We start from the raw sequence: 26,910 nt of genomic DNA on the forward strand, positions 1-26,910 counted from the left end.
TAGAAACTGAGACTGCAGTTCTTTGCATTGGTTATCAGTAGTTATTACTCAGTACTGCTGATCTATGAGGAGATACTTACTTCTCTTCTATATTGTCTTTTGTATGTTTATTGTCAAGATTGCCATCTGTGGGAGCAACCATTGTATTGCTACTGGAAGTAGTACCTGTAAATTAAAGGACAAAAAGAAAAATAAACTAGGATAGCTAAAAATGTTGAGATGCTTATGTAATATATGAATTTATCTGAAAATCTTGAATCTATATTTTCTCTGTACTGAAGTAGTACTGTGTAAAAGCAGTAGGGGTACATTTACACCACAATAAAACACCTACACTGGCCTGGGTCAGCTCACTCAGACATGTGGCGAGGGTATGAGGAGGTAAGAGGGAGGTGCTCTCACATGACAGTACAGATGTTCAGGCTTGGACTGGAGCCTGGGCTACGAGCCCCCCCAAGAGATCCAAGATCCTGGGCTCTGGGCATAGCTTGAACATCTACAATGCACTGATATTTTAAAGCTCCACAGCCATAACCCCATCAGCACAAGTTAGCTGACCCAGGCCCACCTCACATGTTCTACTGCACTGTAAATACTACCTTAGTGTTTACCACACTTGGTGGCAATATGTTCAAATATAAATTGAGGACCATTTATTATCAATTTGAAAAATAATAGTTACAATTTAAATTTAAAAAAATGGGCTGCTACATTTTCATTGCACCAGAGTTCCTGAAATTTTTTTATAATGTGAGAAATGCTTATGAAATACTGTTTACTAATGTGTTCAGTTTGTTTGTGTATATAAAAGATTTGAGTTTAAGTCTTTACAATGTGGATTTAGTAGAAAATAAATATTTTGTAAAAGGAAAATGTTTTAGATATGTATTTCTTCCTTTCTTATATGCTGCACTCCATACTCCTCTAAGGATATGTCTACATTTACCTCAGTGTTTAGAGTAGAGACACTGAAAACCCAGTTAGCATGGATATAAAGAGCAGAGTGGATGGGGCGGTATAGCTTAAGTGAGCTGCAGCTGGTGCCCATTAGGATCTGGTTTTTAAGCTGGCTCCTTTGAAGCCTCTTGCCCCCCTTCCCCACGTTGCTGCCTCCCACAGACACAGCTGAGAGTGGGGTGGGCAGGAGCCGGTGCTTTTGGGGAACCTCCACCCCATGCTGCTGCCTCTCACTGAGGCTTTTAAGGTGGCATCCTGCGCGTGCCGGCTCTTGCAGAGCCGCCTGCCCCCCACGCTGCTGCCTCTGATACTAGGCTGGGGCAGAGAGTTGGACTGTGGACTCTAGGGTGGGGCCTGCTAGAGATGTCTGCTCTAGTGTGGGGCCAGAAATGAGGGGTTTGGGGTACAGGAGGAGGCTGTGGGCTGAGGGGCTTAGAGTGTGGGAGGGGCTGGCAGTGTGGCAGGTTTTGGGTTGAGGCTCAGAGCTGGGGCAGGAGGTTGGTGTCTAGGAAGGTGTAGGCTCTGTGGAGCACTTATCTTGGGCAGCTCCTGGAAGCAGTTTGCACGTCTCTCTGGCTCCTAGGCTCAGAGGTGGCCATAAGGTTCTACATGCAGCTCCTATCCACAGGCACCTCCCCTGAAGCTGCCATTGGACATGGTTCCTGGCCTGCAAAGAAGGTATTTGGCATAGTGCTTGAACTATGGGCTGGGGCAGCATGCAGAGCCACCTTTGCTAAGCCAGAGGGACATGCCAGCCACTTCTGAGAGCTGTGCAGAGCTGGCCACTGTAGCCAACTGTGAGGTCCGATCAGCTGTGCTGACCAGAACTGTCAGGATGCCTTTTCAACCAGGCATTCTGGTAGAAAACTGGACACCTGTCAACTCTGTACACAGGCTTAGTCCTACAAAGTTCTTAACTTAGGAATACACGAAGCCATTGAAATTATTTGTTTAAAATTAAGATGCTTAAGTGTTTTGCTGGATCAGAGACTAAGGCTATGTCTACACTCGCGGCTTCTTGCACAAGTATGGCCGTTCTTGAACAAGAATCTGCAGAGTGTCCACACTGCCTGCCCACTCTTGTGCAAGGAAATTTACAGTACAGCGTGATAAGAGAGGGCTCCTTGCGCAAGAGGGCAGTGTGGACGCTCGGCAGGGATTTCTTGCGCAAGAAAGCCCTATGGCTAAAATGGCCATCAGAGCTTTCTTGTGCAAGCGTGCACATGGCAGTGTGGACGTTTTCTTGCTCAAGACTTCTTGCACAAGAACCCTCGCGCAAGATGTTCTTGCGCAAGAAGCCGCCAGTATAGACATAGCCTAAGCGGTCAACAAGCTACAAGACTAAGGCACATGGAAAATAAAGTGTTTTTAAAGTCTTTGGGTTTGTTTGCTTTTTTAATTTGTAGAAAACAAGGCCTTTGTCTACATACAAAATTCGTACCAGTTTAACTAACGCTGTTTTTAATGACAGCGGAGTAATCTCTAAGGCAGTGTTTCTTAAACTTTTTGAGACAACGGAACACCAAACAATTTTTTTTATGCAGAAAATTTTCTTCAACAAAAAAAATTGTTGTCAGACAAAAAAAGACAAAAACAAAGAAGTAACAAACACAAATAAAAGGTCGCGGCACACCTGCAAGTTGTTCACGGAACACCAGTGTTCCACAGAACATAGTTTAAGAAATACTGCTCTAAGGTGCAATAGGACTAACAAAAATAAATAGGATCATAGGTTTTCATGAGTAAAACCCACTTTTAAACTGGTACCATTTCCTATTTTAGTGTTCTTAATTAAGGTTACACAGGGCCATATAGATTTTGCTTATGTTAGAAAGTTATCAATTTACCTTACCTCTATATAAACCTTTGTAAACTGATTTAAGAATTACCATCAGTTTTTAATGAAAAAAACGTTTCTATTTGTCTATATTAGATCTGCTGTGACTGCATTGCATATAGCTTTTCCAATTAACTAATAATAATAATAATAATAATAATAAAAACAACAATTGAACACAGTAATAGCATAGTCAAAAGAATTCTCACCTGAAGTGACGGAAGGAATTTTGTAACTGGAAGTGATGCGGTAATATGGTGGATTATCCATATGAGTGACTCCAGAGCTGACTGGATCTGTAAGCTGTAGTTCACTCACCAGTTCTTCCAATAGTTGCATTGTTTTATCTCTACCTAAATAGACAATAACCTTTTTCACCTGCCATTAAAACAGAAACATGAATGAGACACTGAATTTAAGTTTTTTAAAGATGAGCGAAAAGACAGATGAACTGTACACCACAATCTTTTGCCTTTAGATAAATACCCTTCATTACTTATTGCATGTGAAGATTTATGCCACCTATTCTAGTCCTAAAGAAAACTCATAACGACTTCAGTATTTGTCACCAGGAGTAAACCTCAGAAATAAAAGCAAAGATAAGATTCCTTACTTAAATATCATGAAGATATAAAGATGCTTTATCAGTGCAATGAAAAAAACCCCTTAGATTAGTAATATTTAAAATCTGTAAAAATTTTATGTTCATAATTTCTTGTGATTATTTACTTTTAGAATTTAATTTATGTTGAACGAAAATGCAAACTTATACAGTTTCACTTATGTTTTTATCCAGATTCTCTTTCTGATTCTCAAACATTACTATAGCCACACATTTTTTGTATATGTGACAGACATGTTTAAACAAACAAAAATAAAGATTTCAGGGAAATGCCTAATTTCAATTAGGTTATGTAAAATCACATTATAATAAACATACACTTTTGTATATGTATTATAATAAACATATCACCTTTTAATGATACCCATTATGAACTTTATTTTACTTGTATTTGTACCGTTCTTCTTGTTCAAGTGGCAATATTGCAAAACAGCATATATTTCAATCTCAAGATGCTTGAATCCCTTGTGTGTTTTAACAACTTAAACAACTAATCAAATGAAATTTGTTTATTAGTTGCATATTAAGTGAAAGTGGGATTTAAGGTCCTATTTCAGTAAACTGTTTTAAGTCATTTTAAGTTTTTGTTAAGAAAGAACAAAATAAAAGTACTTCAAACTCACTGCCGAAAAACAACAAAACCACTCTCAGTAGTTATTCTAGTTAGGGATAAAATGATTGATCATTCTTTTACTACTTTCCGCAAACTCCAGTAACATTAAGGTTGCCAAGTATGCGCTTTCTGAATGGAACACCAGGTTGAAAAGGGGCCCTGTTGAAAAGGGTCCAAAAGTCCAGCTGGTGCAGGCTTCCTACCTGGCTCTGCAGAGGTTCTAGGAAATGAGGCCGATATGTCCCTCTAGCTCCTAGGAGTAGGAGTGGCAACGGGGGCTCTTCATGCTACCCCCACCCTGAGCACCAGCTTCGCAGCTCGTATTGGCCGGGAATGCCAACAGCCAATGGGAGCTGAGGGGTTGGTTCTTGTGCACAGTGGGTATATGTGGACCCCCTGGCCATTCCTTCTGCCCAGGAGTTAGATGGACATGCTGGCCACTTCCTGGGAGCTGTCTAAGGTAAGCACCACCTGAACCCAGCATCCCTCAGACCCACCCACACCCCAACCCTCTGATTCAGCCCTGTGTCCCCTCTGGCATCCTGAATCTCATTTCTCTCTCTATCCCAGAGCTTGCAAACCCAGCTGGGGCCCTCCACCATTCCCACGCCCTAATCCTCTGACACAGTGGTCTCCAACCTTTTTAAGCACAAGATCACTTTTTGAATTTAACTGAAATCCAAGATCTATCTCAAATATAAATACCCTCGCCCTGCCTCCTTCCCACCCCTGCTCTCTCCATTCTTCCTCTCTTGCCCATCCTCACTCACTTTCATCAGGCTGGGGCAGAGGGCTGTGGTGCACATTCTGGTCTTGGATTAAGGGATTTAGAGTGTGAGGAGGGCTCTGAGCTGCTCTTGGGGCAGGCAGTTGGATGTAGGAGGGGGTTCTAGGTGTAGGCTCTGGGATGGCATTTGGATGCAGGGGTGCTCAGGGTTAGGATAAGAGTTTGGGGTACAGGACAGGGTTCATGAGTGGGGTAGGAGTTTGGGATGTGGGCTCCAGCTGGGCACTGCTGGTGGCTCCTGGATGGTGGTGCACTGGGGTTAAGGCAGACTCACCCCTGACATGGCCCTGCACCACTCCCTAAAACAGCCAGCAAACTCCATCCCAAGTCCTGTTGTGCCCCCTCTCTGCTCTGTGGAGAAAGGATATATAGAGTGGGAGAGGGGGCACCCTGACATCAGCGCCCCTTCTTTCCCTCCCCTACTCTGCACAGAAAGCAGGAGCCTCCTGGGGGAGGGGCAGCTCCAAGGCAAAGGGCAGGAGATGCGCAGCAGTCAGGGGAGGGGCAGGTGAAGTGCAGGCACTTGATAGCCTCTTGGCCAAACTAGTCAGGATCATCTGTCGGAGGCTCCAAGATCTACCACTGCCCTGACAGGTGAAAATGAGTGCGTGAGACACAAGGTCTCAGAGAAGGGGTGGGAATGTTCAGTTTTCTTCACTGAACTTGAATTTATCTTGGGGTATCTAGATCCTAGAAACTGGATGGAGTCATTCTTCAATGTCTCCATTCTGATTTCTCTGTGTGAACCCAGAAGTTAGTGGCAGACAATTGCTCTGTTAGGTCTCCAATGCAGAGTACAATAACTCTCCAATGCAGAATGAGCTGGCTGAGCTAAAACTCCCTCTTTAAAAGTTGGAAGGAATTATTGGCAGCATGCTTCTTGTTAATAATGATTACTCCACAAAATTCCAACAATGCAGCCCTTCTCTTGAAATCCACTAGTAAAACTAGCCTGCTTACCCTGTAGCCTATCTCCATCTGTGTAAATAATTCCTATGGTCCTCCACTAGGGACGTAAAGAACTAGTCGACTATCCAATAAGCAAATGCTTATCAGATAGTCGACGACTAGTCGCTCCCCCTGTCTTGCTGCCTCTATCAGATAGAGACAACAAGGTGGGGAGAAGTCGGGGTACTTAAAAGCAGCAGCACTGCACAGAGCCCAGGGTCAGCTGCTCCATGCAGTGCTGATGCTCTGACTGCTACCAGGAGCCCGGCATCAGACTCCTCATGGCATTTCAAAGCAGAAGTGCCGCAGGGAGCCCGGGATCAGCTGGAGAGTCCTCAGCTGACCCCGGGCTCCATGTGGTGCTGCTGCTTTGAAATGCCAGGTGCACCCCGGGGTCAGCTGCGGACTCCTCAGTTGACCCCAGGCTCCATGTGGTGTGCCAGCTTTGAAAAGTACAAGAGTCCCCACCAGGGACTCTTGTCCATTTCAAAGAGGAAGTGCAGCATGGAGTCTGGGGTCAGCATGGAGCCTGGGACTTCCCACTGGCGCTGGGCTCCACGCAGAGTTCCAACTTTGAAATGTCCACTGGGGCTTTTGTACATTTCAAAAGCGGAACATGGAAGTGCTTATTGACTAGTTGAGTCGTTGATGGAAATTCCATCGACTACTCGACTAGAAAATTAATCGCTACTTAACATTCCTATCCTCCACCATGGGAAGGTTTCCACAATGCTGCATGTCTAGTCAGCCCTTACAGTATTCCAGTGTTCATTTATTAATATATCAGGCACAAGACTGATCCCTAGTCAAAATAGAATTTTCTTTTAAAGATACAGCAGTATATGGTAGAGCAATAATATAGAATACGATAACAAAACAAAGAAGAAAGAGGGGGTGAAACATAGTATTAAAAATCATCATGCATTTATGAATAAAGGAATTCATTTATAAAAATAAAGCCACGCCAAAAAGTGAAAGTCTTCTCCTTGGGAGAATGTTTTCATTTTGGAAGATAATTTGAAATAGATCATATATATCAACATCAGAGACTGCAAAGTGGGAGACACTGAATTTGAATTGGTCACAGCATTGAGTTGTCACATTGTGACACAATGAGATGGCATCAACTTCATGCTGTAGTTGAATGTGATATCATGACCCTTTATGTTATTATTCATCTATTTAGTGGTCTTCAAATGAGGAGCAGCTAAATACAAAATCAAATTTTAAAGAAATAAGAATATGAAGGAATACTGTAACATCAAGCACTTACATAAGGCAAGAGGCTGGGTTCGCTATTCACTCCACAAATGCTGATCAAAAAGTGTAAAATTATTTTCAGATTTTTTGGCCAACTGTCTGCTAGAGTAGTCCAGACATTCTCTATCTCTGACCATGCTACTTCATCACCATACTAGAAAACAAAATTAAGATATCCTTTTTGTAAATTCAATAGTATAAATAGCTTTAACAATAATTTGTTATTGAGTTAGTTTAATAGTCTTGAGAAAAAGGAAACCTAAACTCTTATGAGTAGCTGCTATGTTTTATACCTATATGAAGATTTCATGAATGCTCATACTCTTTAATACAGTATTTCTCAACCTTTTTTTAATAAAGTACCCCTTTTTCATCAAAAAAAATATTTAAGTACTCTCAGTACTTACTGTTTTCAGACACACATCTTTTTCTACCATTGCAACACATCTGTTTAGCAACTTAATCATAGCCAGGCGGGCGATAAAATTTGTGGGTGTAAACAGTATAAAAATAACAAAGCACTGTAAAACTTAAAACAAAAATTCAGTTTTCTCCAAATTTCAGTTGTGTTGACGTACCCCCCAGACTTCTTTCAAGTACCCTTAAGGATACTCATACCACTGGCTGAGAAACAGTGCCTTAATATATTCCCCAAATACAAGTAATTATCTTATGATCCCTACAATGAACAAGGAATAACAATGTAGCGTGCAATGCCTACATGTTAGCTATCCAGATCTGGGTGCCACTGTTGGGGTTTTACTAATGCACCTCCAATACTGACAGTGCTAGACAATGACCCAGAAATCACTTATTACCTGAAATTTTTAATGTAAAAAGCCACCTTTTCATCACTAAGAGGCACTGGTGCAGAGGAGCAGGCTCCCTTACCCTACCCCCTTCCCTCTGCTGTAATACAGAAAAAAAATAAATTAGGCAAAGACAGCCTTCTGTCAGGCTATATCTACACTATGGCGTTTTTTGGGATACACGTCTGGTCTTCTGCTTGTTTTTGAGGAAGAGCGGATGCGCTCTTCCGGAATCCCGGTCTTCCTCCTCCCATGAGGAAGAAGGGCTCTTCTGAAAGAGGAAGCTTTTCCAAATTTGGCCCAGTGTAGACGGGCCAAACTTCAGAAAAGTCTCTTCCAAAAAAGCGATCCGAAACAGGTACGCAAATTGCAGGATGCAATTTGCGTACCCTTTTCAGATCCATCTGTGTAACGTAAACATAACCTCAGCTATCAGCAACAGTATTAGCCCATACCACCACCATCTCTCTTTCTCATAGTCCACCCTTCCACCTCATCCTAGAACTTACGGCTTTTAGGGGGATAACCGAGAATATATATAAATCTATTGTTTAATTGGAAGCAAGAGAAAAAAAGGAATGAAAACCAAATCAAACAGAAGACAAACAATCAGAGCAATCTCTTTGAGGGTCTCTCACCAACTATTTTTAAGTAGATTTGTTGGGTTCTGTTTTCTACACAGGAGTTACCTATCTAGATATCTAAACCATGGGACAGAAGTTTTAAGACTGTGATAATTTTTAAAATATTATTTCAAAAATAACCTGTTATTTTATAGGATCATTAATATGTCATATTCTTCCTCTAGTATTACCCAGAATGCTAATTCAACTATTTAATAGCTTCCAGATTCACAAGTAATTTGGAGAACTGGCTTCTGAAGAGTTTTGCATAAGCTGGCAACAATGCTAATGAAGACTTTCATGCTGCTGAAAAGAGCTTACTAATAAAAGCTCACTAAGTGGTATCAGTAGTCCTACTCTGCACCTCTTCCCAGTCAGAATTTAACAATTCTATGACTCAAACAACAAGGAACACTGAAAGACTATTTTACCTTTGCTGTCATATACATCAGATTGTTTAAAACCATAGCAGTAGCCTGTGGTGATCCCCAGCCTTCTCCTCTTAGCCAGCGCCGACTGTTTACCATCAGTTCCCTGTCTTTTAAAGAATCCTCATCTTCATCTTCATCTTCATGCCGTATTGTTGGCAAAGGTTTCAAATCTACCAACTCAATATTGTTCATCCATGGAAGCAAATAGTGCAGCATCACTTGTCTCCCAGCAGGGTGCGCTGTTTGAATTCTCTGGCTCACCTCTATTATTCAAAATTAACAAACATGAAATGCAAACCTGTAAATATTACTGGAGAAGTTTCTGGAGAAGTATGTTTATAGTTTTAGTATCTCATACAAGACTGAATTAATACTATTACTGAAAATATTTTTATTTAACTGAGAGCAAATGTGCCCTCATAATACAAATGAAGTACACAAATTGCAGCTGAATATGCCTTTTGCTAAACAGATTTATACTATAGAGTTGGAATACTGAAAGTGCAGACAGTATCAACTGATTCATTCATATTTAATATTAAGTAAAACTTAAAATGATCAAATTATAAAGAAGTCAGCCCATACATGGAATCTCGCTATTAAAAGAAAATAGAAAATCAATTAAAATAGATTAATGAATATGAAATATTTAATCCTAATAGGACAGACAAAACAGTCAGCAAAAAGATCATACCAGTTGTCTGCTTAAAGAAACTATGTAATATGACTTTAAAGTTGTTCTAAGGCTCTGATCTTGCAAAGACTTATGCATATCCTTGAAGTCACAGTGTGAAATCATGGATACAACAGAAGTCAATGGCAAAACTCACATTGACTTTAGATCACCAGAATTCAATTCAGTGAGGACTGAACAATGCTTAAATCTTTGGAGGACAGAGTTCTACTGAGTGGGCTAATCTATGGCTTCATGATTTCAGCCATTAAAAGCAGAACTACCCATTCTCTACGAAAACCTAACCACAGAACCTTCTCTCTGCCATTACCAGCCTCAGGGGTAGCTCAAAATATATTAAGAATACAAGAAAAACAAATAAACAATGCTAAAATATATAGGGCTCCAATTCTTCAAAGGAATCTGTCCATTAAACACAGAGTCTACTAAGGACCATCGCATCAGCCAGAGTGACTATGATTGATTGTGTTCCACCATGGATCATGAAGTTTCCAGATCTGGCTCAATCCTGTATATCCATGAATCTCTCTGAGGCAGCTGAATAAACCTTTTGCTGGTTTGGGCGGTGTCAGGTTGAATCAAGTGTTAATCTCTTCATGTGTCAAGAAGAATTTGAGATTAGTGTGTGCTGGTGTGGTTTTGTCCATTCTGTTGACATAGCTGAAGAGCACACAATATCATTTATGAATATAACGAGTGACCGAAGGAATGCCAAATCATTGCAAGACTATGACATTTACAAAAAGTCAAACCTTACATGCTCAGTTTTTGGCAATGACAGTACATATGGAATCCCTCTAGTTTTCCAAATCCTCCTGTAAGAAAGTTCAGTTTCTGACCCATATAGCAATACAGGGAGCATACAGGTTTGACAGATCCTGAACTCTATTCTTGGCACAAAGGTGTTTTTGCATCTAAGAGACATGGACTACATTCAGGAAGTGACAAGATCTATCAAGTGAAGAAGAAAAAATTACTAATCGGCTCCATAATTATTGTGCTCCAAATGTGTTGCACACTCATTCTACTTCAGGAGTGGGCACACTCAGTGCACCATTGTCAGAGACTTTGCCCTCAGCAGTATGTTCGCTCATGTGCTCTCTAGGGCCTCCTGCTGCTGCATGTAACATGCTCACTGCTCATAATTGTTAGAATGTATCTCCTTGCTAGTGCATTTTTTCCTCTTTATATGTTAGATAATACCTCTTTTAGTAGATTATTTTTGCTTAGTTATGGATACAAGATTTCTGTGTTTTCAAAACACCTCAGTTCCTGGATACTGGTAGGGGTTGCTGGGGCATGATGCAGTCATCAGAGTTTAAACCCTGCCAATTCCACAAGAAACTGGTATCAGTGAATGACCCATACTCCAGCTATCTGAAATATCTTGGGGAGGATTCAGTGTCATGTCATGAAGTGTCATGTCAGGATTCAGTGTCAAATTTACAGAGACTTTAAACCTAAAATCAAGACAGACAGGACCAAGCTTAAGCTTCTGTGAATGGAGGCAAATCTGAGCCCATCATCAGAGTTTATTTGTTGAAGAACATCTGGTTTATTGTGACTGAACTCTGCTTGCAGCCTAGGTAGACAAACTCATCAATACTCTCCAGGGTACCCAACCCCACCTGAACTGGGGGTTCCAAGTGTCCAAGCTACAAGGTTCTGGATGTTAATCTTCTGGCATTACATGTTTGACGCAATTGCATGGACAGCATCTTGGACACCTGGGAATGCAAGGCTGAAATTCTCCCACTTCTTCACAAACAAGACTGTGTCATGAGCATAGTCTTGACTGGAAAACATTTCTTGACCAACCTTGATTCTGATGCAAGGAATGGAAAGTCCTAATATACAGTCAATAGCTCAACATAACAGTTTCAGGGCAAGAATGTAACTCTGCCACACTCCTGAGGGTGAAGTGAAAGCTGTTTACTAGGAATGTTAAGTAGCGATTAATTTGCTAATTGAGGGAAATTCCATCGACTAGTCAAAAAGCACTTCTGCATTCCGCCTTTGAAATGTACAGGAGCCCCAGGGGGGGTTCTTGTGCATTTCAAAATTGGAACGCTACATGGAGCCCAGAGCCAGCAGGAAGTCCTGCTGACTCTGGGCTCCACACGCGTGCTTCTGCTTTGAAATGCACAAGAGCCCCTACTGGGGACTCTTGTACATTTCAAAGCTGGTATGCAGTGTGGAGCCCAGGGGTGAGGGGCCAGCGTGGAGTCACCTGCTCATCGCAGGCCCCATATGGGCGCTTTTGCTTTGAAATGCACAAGAGCCCCTGCTGGGGACTCTTGTACATTTTGAAATAGAAGTGCCTGCATGGAGCCCAGGGTCTGTTGGGGAGTTCCCAGCTGATCCAGGGCTCTATCCGGCATTTCAAAGCGGCAGTGCCGTGCAGACCCCAAGTGACCCCAGGCTCCACACAGCTCTTCCGCTTTGAAATGCCGCGAGGAACCTGATGCCAGGCTCCCTGTGGCATTCAAAGCGGCAGTGCTGCACAGAGCAACTCATCCTGGGCTCTGTGTGGCACTGCTGCTTTTAGGTATCCTCCTCTTTTGCCCTTCCCCTCCATTGCCTGTATCTGATAAAGGCAGCAAGCAGGTGGGAGTGACTAGTCGACTAGCTGATAAGCAAATGCTTATCAGATAGTCAATTAGTCCTTTACATCCCTTCTGTGAAGCACTATGTATTCTTGCACCAGATTTAACAGAACATTTGGAACACCAACTGCTTTTGATATGATCCAATGTGCTGACCTGTCAACCAAATCAGAAGTTGCTTTGATGTTGAAATGTGCCACAAAGCAGGTGTTCAGAATGTAATACAGTCAGAAGCTGGAGGGTAAAGACAGCGTCCATTGTTAACTCTCTGCGGTGAAACCTTATTTGCTATAGATGATAATATCTGTTAAGGAGTGGCTGTATCCTACTAAACAGAATGTAAGTGAAAGTCTTTCCAGGAACTGATAAAGAGACTGGCCTGTAATTGCTCACTCAGTGAAAGATCCACTGCTCTCATATAGAGACATGAAACCTTTGCATTCTGCTGGTATTCTGCATGTCTAAGAACATGTCTATACCGGGCCACCCACGTGCACTGTTTCTTAAGGCACTTTTGAGCAGTTTGGGTGGAATACCATCAGGTCAAGCAACAAATCCATTTTGAAACATTTGGATGGCCTTTCATGCTTTTTAAGTGACAGAGGATCAGTGTTAGTCCCTGGATGTGCAGCTGTGTAGTTTGTGTCATGTCACAGAACTCTAGACAGCTATGAGGAGGTCCATGGTTGAGCATGTTTTCATAATGTGTTTTTCATCTGTCTAGAACCTCATCCATCAATGAGCAGGGAGAGCAGTTTGGTTTCATAAAAGGATGTGAGAGAAGGCTGCCAGCCAAGCATGTGATGGCTCTGTGGAAAGGATTCAGATTATTGTTCATAAGTAGCCTTATATCTCTGTGGAGTTTTGTTAAAAGGCTTCCTCAGAGATGTTCACAGGTAGATTCTTTTATGGGATTTGGGTTTAACATAGAAATACTCTTCATACATTAATCTATTCACATTGATGCAAACTGAAAAAAAATCAAGATTCTTTCTCTCTCACTTCAGACTATTATCAAATATTTCACTTAATTATGGAGCCAAGATCTACAGGATAAAAAAGGATTATAATTTTGGCTTTCAATTTTTATTGTGCTTATTACGGTGTTTAAATTTGACTGCAGATAGGTTAGCACATACAACTTTCTAAAATAAATTTATTATGTTAATTTTGATTGCATAAACTCAAGCAACATTAGTTTTTTAAAATATGAGAAATTTAAAAAAAGAGGCTTGTTTATTTATGCATCATTTATTCCAAAATTAAATGGAAACAAATACTTTACTACACTGCTGCTATATACTACCAAGAAGTGAATCTCAGAGTGAGAGAGCAAGAAATGGCATAGGCCATACTTCACAGCAAAGAGAATGTGCTGGCATGTTAATTCTCTTGGAAATCCCTTTCAAGTACATCTGCCATTTAAAGTTTATTTTTACAAACTGATTCTTGTACAATTACAATCTGTGTTTTATCAGCTATTTTCAGTACAAACTGAAAAACATGATTCTCAAGTATAGAAAAACTTAATCAGATTTTTATTTCTTTAATCATCATGATTGTGTCGCCTTAATTGATCACTTGAAAGTGAACTGAAAACCTAAATCAATGTGCTTTTAATTTTAGAAAAATGTGTTAATTGACTCTACTAACTAGACCAAAATGAGTTAAAATGATTTGTGTTGAATAACCAATGGTTAAAAATTCTATCCATTGCCAGTATCCTCTGAATATATCTTTGTTTGCTTAGATATTCAAGAGTCATTCTGTGCCCTGTAGTACCAGAAATATTACTCCAATCCATGCAAGCCACTGTATCTTATCTGTCACAAACTGAGGTGTTCTGGGATAACTGCAGCAAATAAAAAAATCTAAGATGGGGGAAGGACTGGGGCTTAGTAACCAATCTATAATTGGTTTATGGAAAACAAGAATTCAAAATTTCAAAGGACAACTTTACCATACCTGAGAAGATAGCAAGAGTTAACTCAGGGTATGTCCTTGCTAATTCCTCTGACAGTTGATAATATGACACAGAATACAGGTGTGGCAAAGGAGAAGGCTGACCCAGTAGACCATCAGTTCTCTGAACCTCCAATTTGTGAGCATAGCGAAATATCTTAGGTTCCAAGATCTGTAGCAATAAAATTCAGATATTTGAAGCTAAATACAGAGCTGGGACAAAAGAAAACTCTACATGGTTATCTTCTGAGGAAATATAATATATATTGTGCCATCATTTCACATTTTGTATCTTAGTAGAGTAATACATTCCTGGCCATCTGAGACTCATTCTCTTTGAGAACCAGTCCCAGCTATCAATTTCCAAGTTCCATTTTCACTTCCTAGTGCATTAAGTATGGGTATGTCTACACTACAGCGTTGTTTCAAAATATCTTATTTCAAAATAGTTCATTCGAAATAAGTTATTTTAAAATAACACGTCTACACACAAAATGCATTTTGAAATAGCGCGTCAACACTGAAGGGATGCTGAATTGCATTGAAGACCGGCCGGAACCAGGTCCAGCAGGGCATCAGGTCAGGAGTTACTTTGTGTGGCTGCTGCCTGAGGCTATCTGAGGCCTGTGCTTAAAGGGACCTCTCCCCCCCACCCTCACCCGGACAGCCCGTTCTCAGCTTTCTCTGCTTGCTTGCCTACCTCGATGAGGGACAGCAAAGCATTTTGTCTCTGCGTGCTCTGGTTGCCCTCACTCGGGACACCATAGCACTCTGCAACATGGAGTGAGAGCTGCCCCTGGGCACTCCGGTGCTTCTAGTGGACGCATTGCTGCGAGCCTGGCTGCACTTTCTGCAGGCTGCCATCCGAGAGGTCCATCGGGGGGCTGTCAGTATCCAGGAGGCCCTACGGGAGAGCTTCCACCCTGAGGAACACTAAGAGCCTCCCTGGTCTGCCCCACTGGGGGCTTGTGCCTCATTCCTCCCTCACGTCCTTCCACTTACCCCCTCCGTAACTCGTCTTCCTGATGTCAAATAAAATACATCTATTTTCATGAACAAAACTGTCTTTATTTAACAAAACTGGAGGGGGGGCGGGGAATGAAACTCTGATGAGACTGGGGAAAGGAGGCGGGAGAGGGGAGGGAGAAACCTGGAAGGAGGGCGCTGGAAGGGGGAAGCAAGGGAAAGAAGGGGGAGGGGAAACTCAGGGGTCTCTCCAGACCAACTTTATTTTCATGAAAACCTGCTCCAGGGTTCGCATGTGGCCTTTGGTGGCCAGACTGGCAGCTATCCTGCCATAGACAGCCGCATTCCTTCATCTAGTGAAGAGATCATGGACATTGGGGGCATCCCTCCCAAACCTGAATAAGGTCCACGATCTCCACCCTGGACCAGGAAGGCGCCCGCCTTTTCTGGGCCCTGGCAGGCTCCTGGGAGCGGGCAGACTGCTCCTGGGGAGCAGTGGAGGGCTGACTGCCAGTTACTTACTGGCTCCTGTTTTGAGGCCACTGGGTCAGGGGCAGTGACTGCTGGCTCTGGGCTGTCAGGCTTGGAGCTGGCACAGGCACTGTGGCCAGAGTCAACCCCTTTAAGGGCTCCAGGGAGTGGGGAGGGAGAGGAGTGATCTTGCTTGAGGCTGGAGTGGCCAGTAGGGCACCCTGGGAAGGCTGGAGGCCCCCTCTTTCGATATAAGTGTCTACACCGCACTTATTTCGAAATAGCTATTTCGAATTTGGCGTTATTCCTCGTGGAATGAGGTTTACCAAATTCGAAATAAGTGCTCCGCTATTTCAAATTAATTTCAAAATAGCGGTTTGGCTGTGTAGACACTAGTAAAGTTATTTCAAAATAATGGTTATTTCGAAATAACTTTGCTGTGTAGACATACCTTATAAGTTTTCCAAAATGAAAGTGTAAATAATCCAGACTACTATTGCCATATAATTTTTCTATGACTAACAATTTCTACTTAGAAATGGTTGGGTTGAGTGCATTATCAGGGTTATGTAGGTTAGACTTGGAGTGGCAAAGGTACAGCACATGTTGGCACTGTTTTATTTTAGTTTGATTGATCTTAAGCACTGACATTTACATAGGAACTCAAAAGTGCACAGGCTTGGCCTAACTCTGCTCACATTAATGTCAACAATAAAATTATCATTTAAATCAATAGGAATAGTGTTTAGACACACTTAAAAATCCCACTCATATGTGGGTTAGGGCAGGTGGCCATACAGATGTAGAAGTTAAAATAAGTTACCCTGCCTCCAATGTACTGCTGCCTTTCTAGAAGTTGGGACTGGAAGCACAGAGGTAAGTACATATTGATAATGTCCACACTACATTTTCCTCCAAGTAGATTGGTAAGGGGTAGGTAAAGCTTTGACCTGATATTAAAGGCCTGAAGCAAATTACTACCTTACTGCAGAGCGTGAGGTACAGGGAAAGAATTGCACTTTTCCTGTGATAATCCTGCAAGGGCACTGCTACGCACCAGTCCTTTCATAGGGACAACTTGAAAACCTTTACCTAGCTTTTATTTTTTTTAAAGATGCAATGAAACAATGTGGTTCAGATCCCCAGCTAATGTAAATAGGTAGATAGCTCCCTCAAAGTCAATTTATCTGTGCTGATTCATAACAGATAACGGTCTGGCCCTAAATCTTTATTAAAATGCAACAAAAATAATGCACTCTGTATTTCACTGCTGAAAGCAAAGCTGAATATCATAAATATTTATGTTAAACATACAAGAGAATTTCTTAAACATAAAATATTTTAAAATGAAATTTGTTCACAGACCTGTAATAGCTGCATAGCAACTTCATAGATAGCCCTAGCAGAATCAGCTGCTTTAAACAGTATCAGATTTAGAAGGATTACTGTATCACACTGGTAATCCCTACAGAAGAATATAAATATCAGTTAAACATTTTTAACTATATAAGCTATTTTAACTATAAATTAGCTAAACAAAGGTAAATTAATTTAGGTTAAGTATTGCATAGGATAGTATTCAATGCTCTGAAATGTTTAACATTGAAAACAATATGGAAAACACACTACATTTAAGGGAAAACCAAAAAATGATTACATGTAAAAACTGCAATTCAGGAATTTCACAGAACCAGAAGGGACCTTAAGAGGTTATTGAGTTCAGTCCCCTGTCCTCATGGCAGGACCAACCACTGTCTAGATCAGGGGTAGGCAATAATTTTTTGCTGGGGTCCACTTAAAAATTTTTTGAAGTGGCTTCAGGCCACACCGCCTCAAGCAGAAAGGGCAAGGCCAGGATACTATCCTGCTTTTCCACCCACGGACCATGATTGGTCTGGGGGTAGGGGAGTGCCTTTGCCTTCCCCCTTTCCCTCCTCCCGCCCCCGAGGTTTCCCTTAAGTGCCCATGCCCCTGGCGGTGCAAGGAGATTTCATGTGCTCCTCTTTCTAAGCAATTTATTCCAGTGTTTAACCACCCTGACAATTAGGATGTTTTTCCTAACGTCCAGCCTAAACCTCCCTTGCTGCAATTTAAGCCCATTTCTTCTTGTCCTGTCCTCAGAGGCCAAGGAGAACAATTTTTCTCCCTCCGACTTGTAATGCCGTTTTGGAATAGGAAATTTGAAATAGGAAATTTAATATCACTCTTTTATACCTGTTCTGAAACACACTGGCTATGGCTTTAAAACAGCCAGCTGCTACCCGCCTGGAACCTGTGTAACACCGGTCCACAGCCCAATACATGAGGTTACTCTGGTCAGGGTTGAGCTCCAACAGCAGCATAACTGCCTCGCAACCTAACTGATGCACCTATAGTCCAAAAACAAACAGATTGAACAATTAAAGAAAACCAGCAAAAGGCAATGGTTTACAAAATAATTTTATTATGAACAAACTGATATCTTAAAACTAACAAGTTACATAAGCAAGATTTAATTTTTTAAAAATAAAAACCGTAAACCTTAAAAACAGTAATAGAAAAAGAGAGTTTGCGCTATTGCAGAATAAAACTGTGCAGTTTGGACCATGTGACTTCATAGTACCATTAATTTTACCTCCTTCTTCCAGACTTCTTCTACTGGTAAGATTCCCCTCCACAGCGACAGGGCCTGCGCATTACCCCTACCTAAGGAGGCCTGCATGCTCCCCTTAACCTCCACAAGGGTATGTGGAGATTCCCCATCCCGCTGTGAGGCTTCTATGGGGCCTAGCAATTACCCGCTCCCCCTCACCACTTCATCTGGAGTGTGAGGATTCCCTTTGTCTCCTGCCCCACGCCTCCTCATGGGGTTTGGGGATTCCCTTATCCCCTACCTATGCCACTTCACCGGGAGCCTGGGGATTCCCCTCCTTTCTTCCCCATACCCAATGACTCCTCACAGGACCAGGCCTCCTTTCCGAAAAATTACCATCATTTACATAACACATTTTCCGTTTATTTCCGAACAAAACCTAACCAACCATTTCTTGAGTTAAACACACGAGCAATGCTGGGTAAATATTCTAGTAAGTAATAATACAGATTTAGAAGGTGCAAGCTGATTCAGAATATTTGTGCCAATTTGACCTCAGGACTCTCAAATCACTAATGGTTAAGAGACATTTATTGGTGCTTACTATGTTACCTTTTTATCTTGTGAATCCAAAATATTATCCAGCCACTTGTACAAATAACCATCTGATGAGAGTCCTACGTTATCTGCAACAGGGCCACAACACAGTACAGCAGACATTGCCTTTAGAAAGTAATTGAAAAAACAACACGTTTGAATAATCAGATTGGGCTATCACGGTTATAGCTAACCGTTTACTATCAGAGAACTCAACTCAGACCACTGCCAGGAGTTAGGCCACAAAAAACTCTGTAAAACATCTGGCTCAATGAATGTCAGAACCGAATCCTACAGCTCTCAATTCCCACACAAGAGGATCTGTCTGTCCTGAAAAGTTTACAATTGTTCCATACGAGACAACTCATTAGTCTTGCTAGTGTCATACTGTAATGCACTCTTAAAAAGATGGATGATTTGAACAATCCTGAAATTCTCTCTCATTGAGCAACTGAGGGCAGATTAGAGCATGGGAAGCTTAACACTAATATCAACTTGTATTTTTGCAGGATCATACTGAAACTACTGTAGTGGGAAGGGGACAGGAGAAATTCTGCTTAAAATGTAAAATTAATTAATCCAGGAATAATTTTGGGCTGAGAACATCTGCCTGTATCCGCCAGAAAAAGGAAAATTTCATGCTCGGACTAATGGCAAAGAAGTGCAAACTGGGAAAAATGTTTAAGGACAGTAAAGTTAATTTCTCAAATTCAGAAAGTGTTAAAATACCTTCAAAGCACAGTACTGGTGTCTGTTTATCTGCATGTTCCTATCACTGTATCTATCCAGAGGGGTAAACATGATGCTAAACGGACCTGCCCAGTGACTGAACAACATAAAGAGACTGTGACGTAGACTCTGCTGAGGAAAGACACTTCTTCTCTGGTGCACTGTAAGAAAAGCACATACAATGTTTGACCCACTTTTCCCTAAAGTTTCTGTAAACAAAATTTTATAAAAAGAAAAAAAACGCCAAAAGTCTCCAACTGAATTAGCAACAAGCACAGTACTATAAAGGCAAACTTCAACAGCATAACAGCTTATTAAGAAATAAGGTATATATATTTGCATGAATGTCACAGGTATGCAAAAACAGAAGCAATATACAAGAGTTTAACAATTATTAGCCTGAAAAGAAATTTGTTCAAACTGAGCAATCAAGTCTTTTAATAAGAGGAGTTTAATTTTTAGATTTAAAAATACTATCAGTAATCACTTCTGAAAAGTTCACATTTAAAAATGTAAATACCATTTACAGAAGCAAATCTATAACTTTAGGAAGAAAAACATTTTTACTATAAAGCAGAAAACAGTGTGTGTTTCTGGGTAATAAAATAAGTCATCAAAACCTAATAAAGTGTACTGAGCATACCTGGAACATTTTGAATGATATTTGCCACTAAGGCACTAAAATGGCATCGGATATCTTTCAGTGTGTCCGAGTCCTTTTCATTTTCTGCCTCCAGGAGTTGTCTAGTTAGATCGACATACTCTAATAAAGTGTTGTTGAGGGAATGTGTTTCATTATCAAGGCCACCACTTGCACTTAAAAATAAAATATTCAGAGCATTATGATTAGAGTCACACTATATATTTCTTAAAAGCTTCAAAGAATATAAAAAAAATCAAGAATTTTTAAAAGACTTTTTACTAAACAGTAATTTTGTTGGAATTTGGTTGGAGGCCCTTTCTTGCCACATTTTTGTCGTCTTAGCAAGAAAAACACTAATGAAACTGGACCCAATAACCAAGCCTTTGTAAATCAGAAACCTCTAAGACTACTACAGAATCATAATTTCTTGTAACCAAGATTATGTCTTAACTCCTTCCTATCCTTCTGCTCCCCAGAAAATGCTTTCTCGTTATAAATAAACAAGGTATGCACATAAAATAAATGTGGAAGAGTGTGTGTATAACAGAATACTTGTACTGGCATGATTTTTTTCTCTTTAAATGTATACAGTGATATGTTTACATCACAGAAGGCAGTCAAAGAAGCATGCCTTGCATTTGGAGCAGAAAATGGTTAACTTTGATAGTCCTCAGTTCCTTAAAGAGTTTGTTCCACAGACTCAGACTGGCAATGGGGAAAGTTCTTGACAGACTTGTCAACAACTATCCTCACCCTAGAGTTTACAAATGTTTTTGGATATGTTTAACACAGGTCAGTGAGTACCCTGAAGATAAGGACTGAGACCTGAATATTATTCATATTCTATGGCAGGAGTGGGGAATCTAAGGCCCAGGGGCTGGATACAACCCAAAAAAGGTTCCCCACTCCTGTTCTATGGCAAGCACTGTAGAAAATGGAAGACAGATCTGATGTACTGGCAGTGGCCTATATTGCTGAGGAGATCCTCTACTAGCTGGTGGATTTACACTCTGGTATTCTGCATTGCTGTAGTGTGTTGTCCACCTGGGAGGGGACAAAAAAATTTTATCACCAAAAGAATGCCTTGGCCCATGTGAATGGGACAGTCACTTAGCCACTCAGATGGTAGGTGTTACATAGCAACAGCATCTAAGAGTAAGTGCTTTGTGTTACTAAGGAATTCTACACTACAAACTGAATTCATCAACTGTGATTTATATCTTCATCAAAAGAGATCGCACTGCACCTGAAAATTGTTCTACCACTGGCCATCCTACCCACTATCTTACTCAGATTCAGCTTCAACCAACTGCCCTTAATCAGTACAGATAACTAACAGTTATGCATGATAATATGATAAACATTTGTCACCATCATAACTGTGAAATAAAAATATTTCCCCTTTGAACAAGTGTTTCTGAAATGTTTAATACTGAACTTTTGCATATCTAATTGTACATGTTCACTTGCACTGGAAAACCTTTTATCATAATATGGTGGTGGCACCAGCCCAGACCACATAGTTGTCAAGGTTTATGCTGTGCAGAGGCTAGAGCATACAATAGCATAGTGTACAAAAGTTTAAGTCCAACCTCAGTTAAATTGTTTAGCAAGAGAGTTTCCCAAGGCCATAATTCTGCAGAGGCATCCACCCAAATGGTATACACTGTATGATTAGCATAGGTAGGAATCTTGAGGAAATAAGGTGCTACACAGATTTCTTTGGAGGATGGAAAGCAAAGTGTCTCTTATTTTACATAATATTTTATTGGACGAGCAAAAACTCTTCCACAAGAGAGCATCTACACTGTCATGTGCTTTTGCTCAAGAGATGTGCTTTTGTGCAAGAGCATCCATGGCAGTGTAGACGCTCTCTTCTGCAAGAAAGCTCTGATGGCCATTTTAACCAAGGGGCATCTTGCACAAGAAATTCATGTTGCCTGTCTACACTGCCCTCTTCTGGAAGAGCTCTTGCGCAAGAAGGCTTATTCCTCGTGGGGAGAGGAATAACTCTTCTGGAGGAAGCCCTGTTTTAAAACACTATACTGTAAATTTACTTCTTGAAGAAGGCTCGTGCAGTGTAGACAGCCTGCAAGTTTTTGCAGAAGAACAGCTGTTCTTCTGCAAGAATCTTCCAGTGTAGACGTAGCTTAAGAATCAAAAGTCAAACTATTTGATATAAAGTTACACAATAACAATGGGAGATATATTCACCCTTTCACTTTTTAACTTCTCAATTCTCAAAATTTACAAGAGACTATTTATTACCAAAATTCTGCTTGATTTACAAATCTTAAAGGACGTCTATAAAAGTGATACCTTACATTTAGGACAGAATAACAAAAAATTATATTCCTATTTCCCCTGACCCCAATGTCTTTTAAATTTCTTGGGAAGAGGAATGTTAAGTATTAATAGATCATGTTTTCTTCTTTTCACAAGATCCATTGTACGATTTCGAGATACTACTGCAGGAAGAGCCCTATTAGACTGTCTCCAGCTTGAGATCTGAACTGTAAAAGTAGCTCAAGGGCTTTACATTTGATGCTGTAGCTTAACTCATTCAATACTGACAAGGTCCTATACAAAAAAACCACACATGCAAATACATGCTTGTCTGTCACACATACATATCTTGTTAAAAATATAAGACTTTCCATGGCATTTCAAATAAAACAGAGTGGTCAGAAACTTAATAGGTGTAACTATCGATACAGATTAACATACCTTTTGGCTACGTCTAGACTGGCATGATTTTCCGCAAATGCTTTTAACGGAAAAGTTTTTCCTTTAAAAGCATTTGCGGAAAAGAGCGTCTAGATTGGCACTGACTCTTTTCCGCAAAATAACTTTTTGCGGAAAAGTGTCCGTGCCAATCTAGACGCGGTTTTGCGCAAGAAAGCCCTGATCGCCATTTTTGCCATCGGGGCTTTTTTGCGCAAAATAGTTTTTAGTTGTCTACACTGGCCCTCTTGCGCAAAAACATTTCCAGAAAAGGCCTTTTGCCCGAACGGGAACGTCAAAGCATTTGCGCAAGAAGCACTGATTTCAGACAGTAGAACGTCAGTGCTTTTGCACAAAATCAAGTGGCCAGTGTAGGCAGCTGGCAAGTTTTTGCGCGAAAGCGACTGCTTTTGCGGAAAAACTTGCCAGTCTAGACGCAGCCATTATGTTTTTTAAAATAGAATTTACAAATTCCTAGCAGATTTTTGTTTGCTTTATTTGATCTTTAAAGGAAACATGGAAACAAGGTAAGATGTTGATTATTTTGTTACTATAATGAAATATTATTGACATTGAAATCCTCTCAAGACTAATGAGGAATAATTCCTTATGAGAATTATTGTGTATTCTGCTGCTCTACAATTTTAAGTGATTGTTCTGTTGTACAATAAGGTGAAATAAATAAGGTGTATAAAGAAACTATTGCTTCTGAATTCAGACATTTATTAGGGCACTAAACAATGCCTTCTTATCACTCCATGCCTACCTGTGACTAATAACACCAGCATCTGCCAGCAGTTCAAATATTCGCACTAGCTGTACTCGTAAAATATCTCGACGCCTGCGTCGTTTCATATTCTGTTCAATGGAAAAATACAAAATTACAAGAAGTAGTTGAGTAAATTAAGGATAATATCAGTTTGGACTACAGGGGCACTGAAACAGTCATGACTCCAACCATGTTAACACCACTACAGTTTTCATTAGTGAGTCACAGCCTTTTTTTGTTTCAACAGTTAACAGATTTACTGTACAATTTTAATGGACTAGATTATGGGTCACACACATTTCTTGTGTAACCTGTCAGACTTCCATGCAGAATACTATTTACTACTTTTACAGTATACAATGGAAAATTATTACTCCACAGTTTCAACTGTTATGTGAGAGTGATTCACCTATGGGTTTTTGTAATAAAATGCAATAAATAATTAGAGCAAAGTTTAAAAATACAAAAATAATGAGAATAGGAGAGTTTTGGTCTGATTTATTTTATATGCTTTTCAAATACCACTGTTTCTACAAAGCTTGAACTGAGAAAGGACAGGCTGGAGCAAGGGGTGGGAGAAAATGTTACCCTAACAAATAGTTTTAGGATCACATTTCCTCTTCCCTCCCCACCCCACCCCCCACAACTAATCCATGGGACTATTTGTGGAATAAGATAAGAGAACAGAAGTTGGCCTTTAATAAAGCTACAGGTAGAACACCTATGGTCTGGCACCTTTGGGACCGGATTGGTCCCAAACAAGGGAATTTGCTCAACCAGAGGAGAAACCCTGCTACTAGTTCTGCAGACCATCTTCCCTTCCTGCTGCTGGCCTCAGCCACCTCCGCTCGCATCCACTGGGCTGCTGTGGCCCTGGCAGCCCAGACGACCCTGGCCTGAACCCCACTATTGGAGATGCTGTGTCTCCAGCCCTGGCCCTGCTATCAGAGCTGCCACATCTCTGGCCCCGGCCCTACTACCTCAGTTGCCATATCCCCAACCCTGCTATTGAGGCTGCTGCAGTGCCTGCTGTACTACCAAGGCTCCAGCACTGGTCTCAGCCCCGTCAGGCTCCAAGCCATCAGCTCTCTTGCCACTGGGGCCCCAGCCAGGACTCCCTGGTCCAAGAATTCCCATGGTCCTGCCAGACCACAGATATTGCCAGATGAGGGAGACCCGATTTTGGGAGGTTCAACCTGTAATAACTGAAGAACTAGGCTCTGCCTCCCTTACTCACACTGGAAATACCATACTCTGTGTAAGTTCCATTTAAATCAATGGGTCAACTCAGCCAGCGTAGTGATGGCAGAATCCAGGTCTCAAATTGTAAACTCTTAAGGGAGCAGATGCATTTAATTTTGCTTCTTACTCACAAAAGATGTCAGATGAATATCAGAAAATACAAAACAAAATAAAATCAGAAGAAAAAGAAAAGAAGGAAAACAATTATCCATACAGTTTACCATTTGAGCCAAATGGTAACTTTAAATTCTAAATAGTATAGTCTTCTTATTCCAATGATGTACCAACTGAACTCAAACCATTGAGTTAAACATGAATATCAACACATGGATACATTTCTCTGAAATTAAATTTGACGCGTAATCTTCTGTAACATTATATTGCATCTGTACACTTCAGACCCCCATACTGATGAGCATAGGTACACATAGGGCTCTCAAATAATGCATCATGGCATATTGTTGTGTGACAGAATTTGAAACATAGGGCACATCTAAACTATATTCCTCTTTCAAAAGAGGAATGTAAATGAGACATCAAAACAGCAAATGAAGCACAGATTTAAATATCCTGTGCTTCGTTTGCATATTCGCATCTTAGCGCTTTTCGAAAAACCTTTTCTCGAAAGTGAAAGCGCAGTCTAGACGGGTTTTTCCTTGAAAGAACCCCGTCTAGACTGTGTTTTCACTTTCGAAAAACACTTTTTCGAAAAAGTGCTCGGATGCGAATATGCAAATGAAGTGTGGGATATTTAAATCCATACTTCATTTGCACTTTTGATTTTCCTCATTTACATTCCTCTTTTGAAAGAGAAATGTAGTCTAGACATAGCCTTAATGTATGCTTCTATCAGCTGTACTTAATATAAAATTCAATGCAATGATCACAAGCAAAACAGTTATTATCTAAGGTACCTATCAATTGTCTTTTACTTTATATCTGTATAGCACCTATCACACTGGTGTCTTGATCTTTATTAAGGACTTCACATGTTATCAAAAAAACAACACATTGTTTTATGTCATCTTATTTTTCTTTGAACATACAGACATACAGACTCACTGTGAATTAACAACTCTTTTTTGGTTCCTCATTTCCAGGGCTCACCAAGTGGCGGCGAGCCCTGCTCGCCAGCTGCGCGGTTCTGTGAGCTGCGCATGCGCAAATCGCGCTGCACATGTGCAGATCGCATAGCGCCGGCTATGCCGGCTTGTAATCTACTCGCCACGGGCAAATAGATTACATGATTTGTTGAGCCCTGCTCATTTCAATGTGTACACCATGTATACCGGTGATATGCTATGTATCAGAGAAGCCTTTCTGATCGGACTGAAAGGGGTCAGGTAAGTTAATGTTTTCTCCAAAAAGCCATATTGTTCTTGCTCCTATGGACAATGCACTATAAGCCTCTCTGATTGATGGGATGCCACCAATACAACATTCTGAGCAGAAGCAAACAGACTGCATTAGGTCTGGATATCAGGACATAAAAAATAAAGGTGGAAAAATATTTTAAATGATTAGCTATTACTACAAAAATTATTATGGCAAGAGGGGCTTTCAGTTTTACATAGTTTTAAAGTTAAGGGGATGACAATTATATTATTTTATTTATTTTTAACTTCTATGCAAGTCACCACAAAAGAAATAAAAAATGTTTAGACAATGTTAGTTATTTATTTCAACTACATTATTGTATTTAGCCATAGCCATCAAAGAACAGATAGTAATATTTCTCGATTATGTTTCTGGAAAAGTATCTATAAAATAATGCTGAGCACAAATAAAAATAGTCTTAATTACCTCTGGCCTTCTTTCAAGTGCTTCCTTAATTATAGGATGTAATTCCTCTATTAGTTCCCTAGATAAAAATGATAGATCAATCACTGAATTAGTAGCGAAGATGCAAAATGTCTTACAAAAATGAATGTTTTAAACATACATTAAAAATGAAAATATATCAAGTTTTGCTTTCATTGACAGTGACTTTATTAAACAAATATTTAAAAGAGAAGATACCAACTTTCCTAATATTCAAGATACAACAT

At 40.5% G+C, this 26,910-nt stretch overlaps 1 protein-coding gene across 11 annotated transcripts in view; it reads right to left on the minus strand.

Annotated features, from left to right (window-relative positions):
• FRYL (FRY like transcription coactivator) overlaps window positions 1-26,910 on the minus strand; it is a 394,001-nt gene that overhangs the window by 100,380 nt on the left and 266,711 nt on the right. For all 11 annotated transcript variants that reach the window (XM_075930452.2, XM_075930453.2, XM_075930454.2 and 8 more), the window contains 12 exons: window positions 26,666-26,723; window positions 23,618-23,709; window positions 20,128-20,300; window positions 19,485-19,645; window positions 18,771-18,881; window positions 17,801-17,955; window positions 16,952-17,051; window positions 14,153-14,321; window positions 8,888-9,150; window positions 7,038-7,178; window positions 3,004-3,172; window positions 81-165 (listed from right to left, as the gene is read on the minus strand). In XM_075930452.2, the coding sequence (XP_075786567.2) occupies window positions 81-165; window positions 3,004-3,172; window positions 7,038-7,178; window positions 8,888-9,150; window positions 14,153-14,321; window positions 16,952-17,051; window positions 17,801-17,955; window positions 18,771-18,881; window positions 19,485-19,645; window positions 20,128-20,300; window positions 23,618-23,709; window positions 26,666-26,723 (1,677 nt within the window). The remainder of the gene's footprint in view (window positions 1-80; window positions 166-3,003; window positions 3,173-7,037; window positions 7,179-8,887; window positions 9,151-14,152; window positions 14,322-16,951; window positions 17,052-17,800; window positions 17,956-18,770; window positions 18,882-19,484; window positions 19,646-20,127; window positions 20,301-23,617; window positions 23,710-26,665; window positions 26,724-26,910) is intronic.

This window comes from Pelodiscus sinensis, chromosome 4, assembly GCF_052426305.1.
Source record: "Pelodiscus sinensis isolate ZL-2025 chromosome 4, ASM5242630v1, whole genome shotgun sequence".
NCBI lineage: Eukaryota > Metazoa > Chordata > Testudines > Trionychidae > Pelodiscus > Pelodiscus sinensis.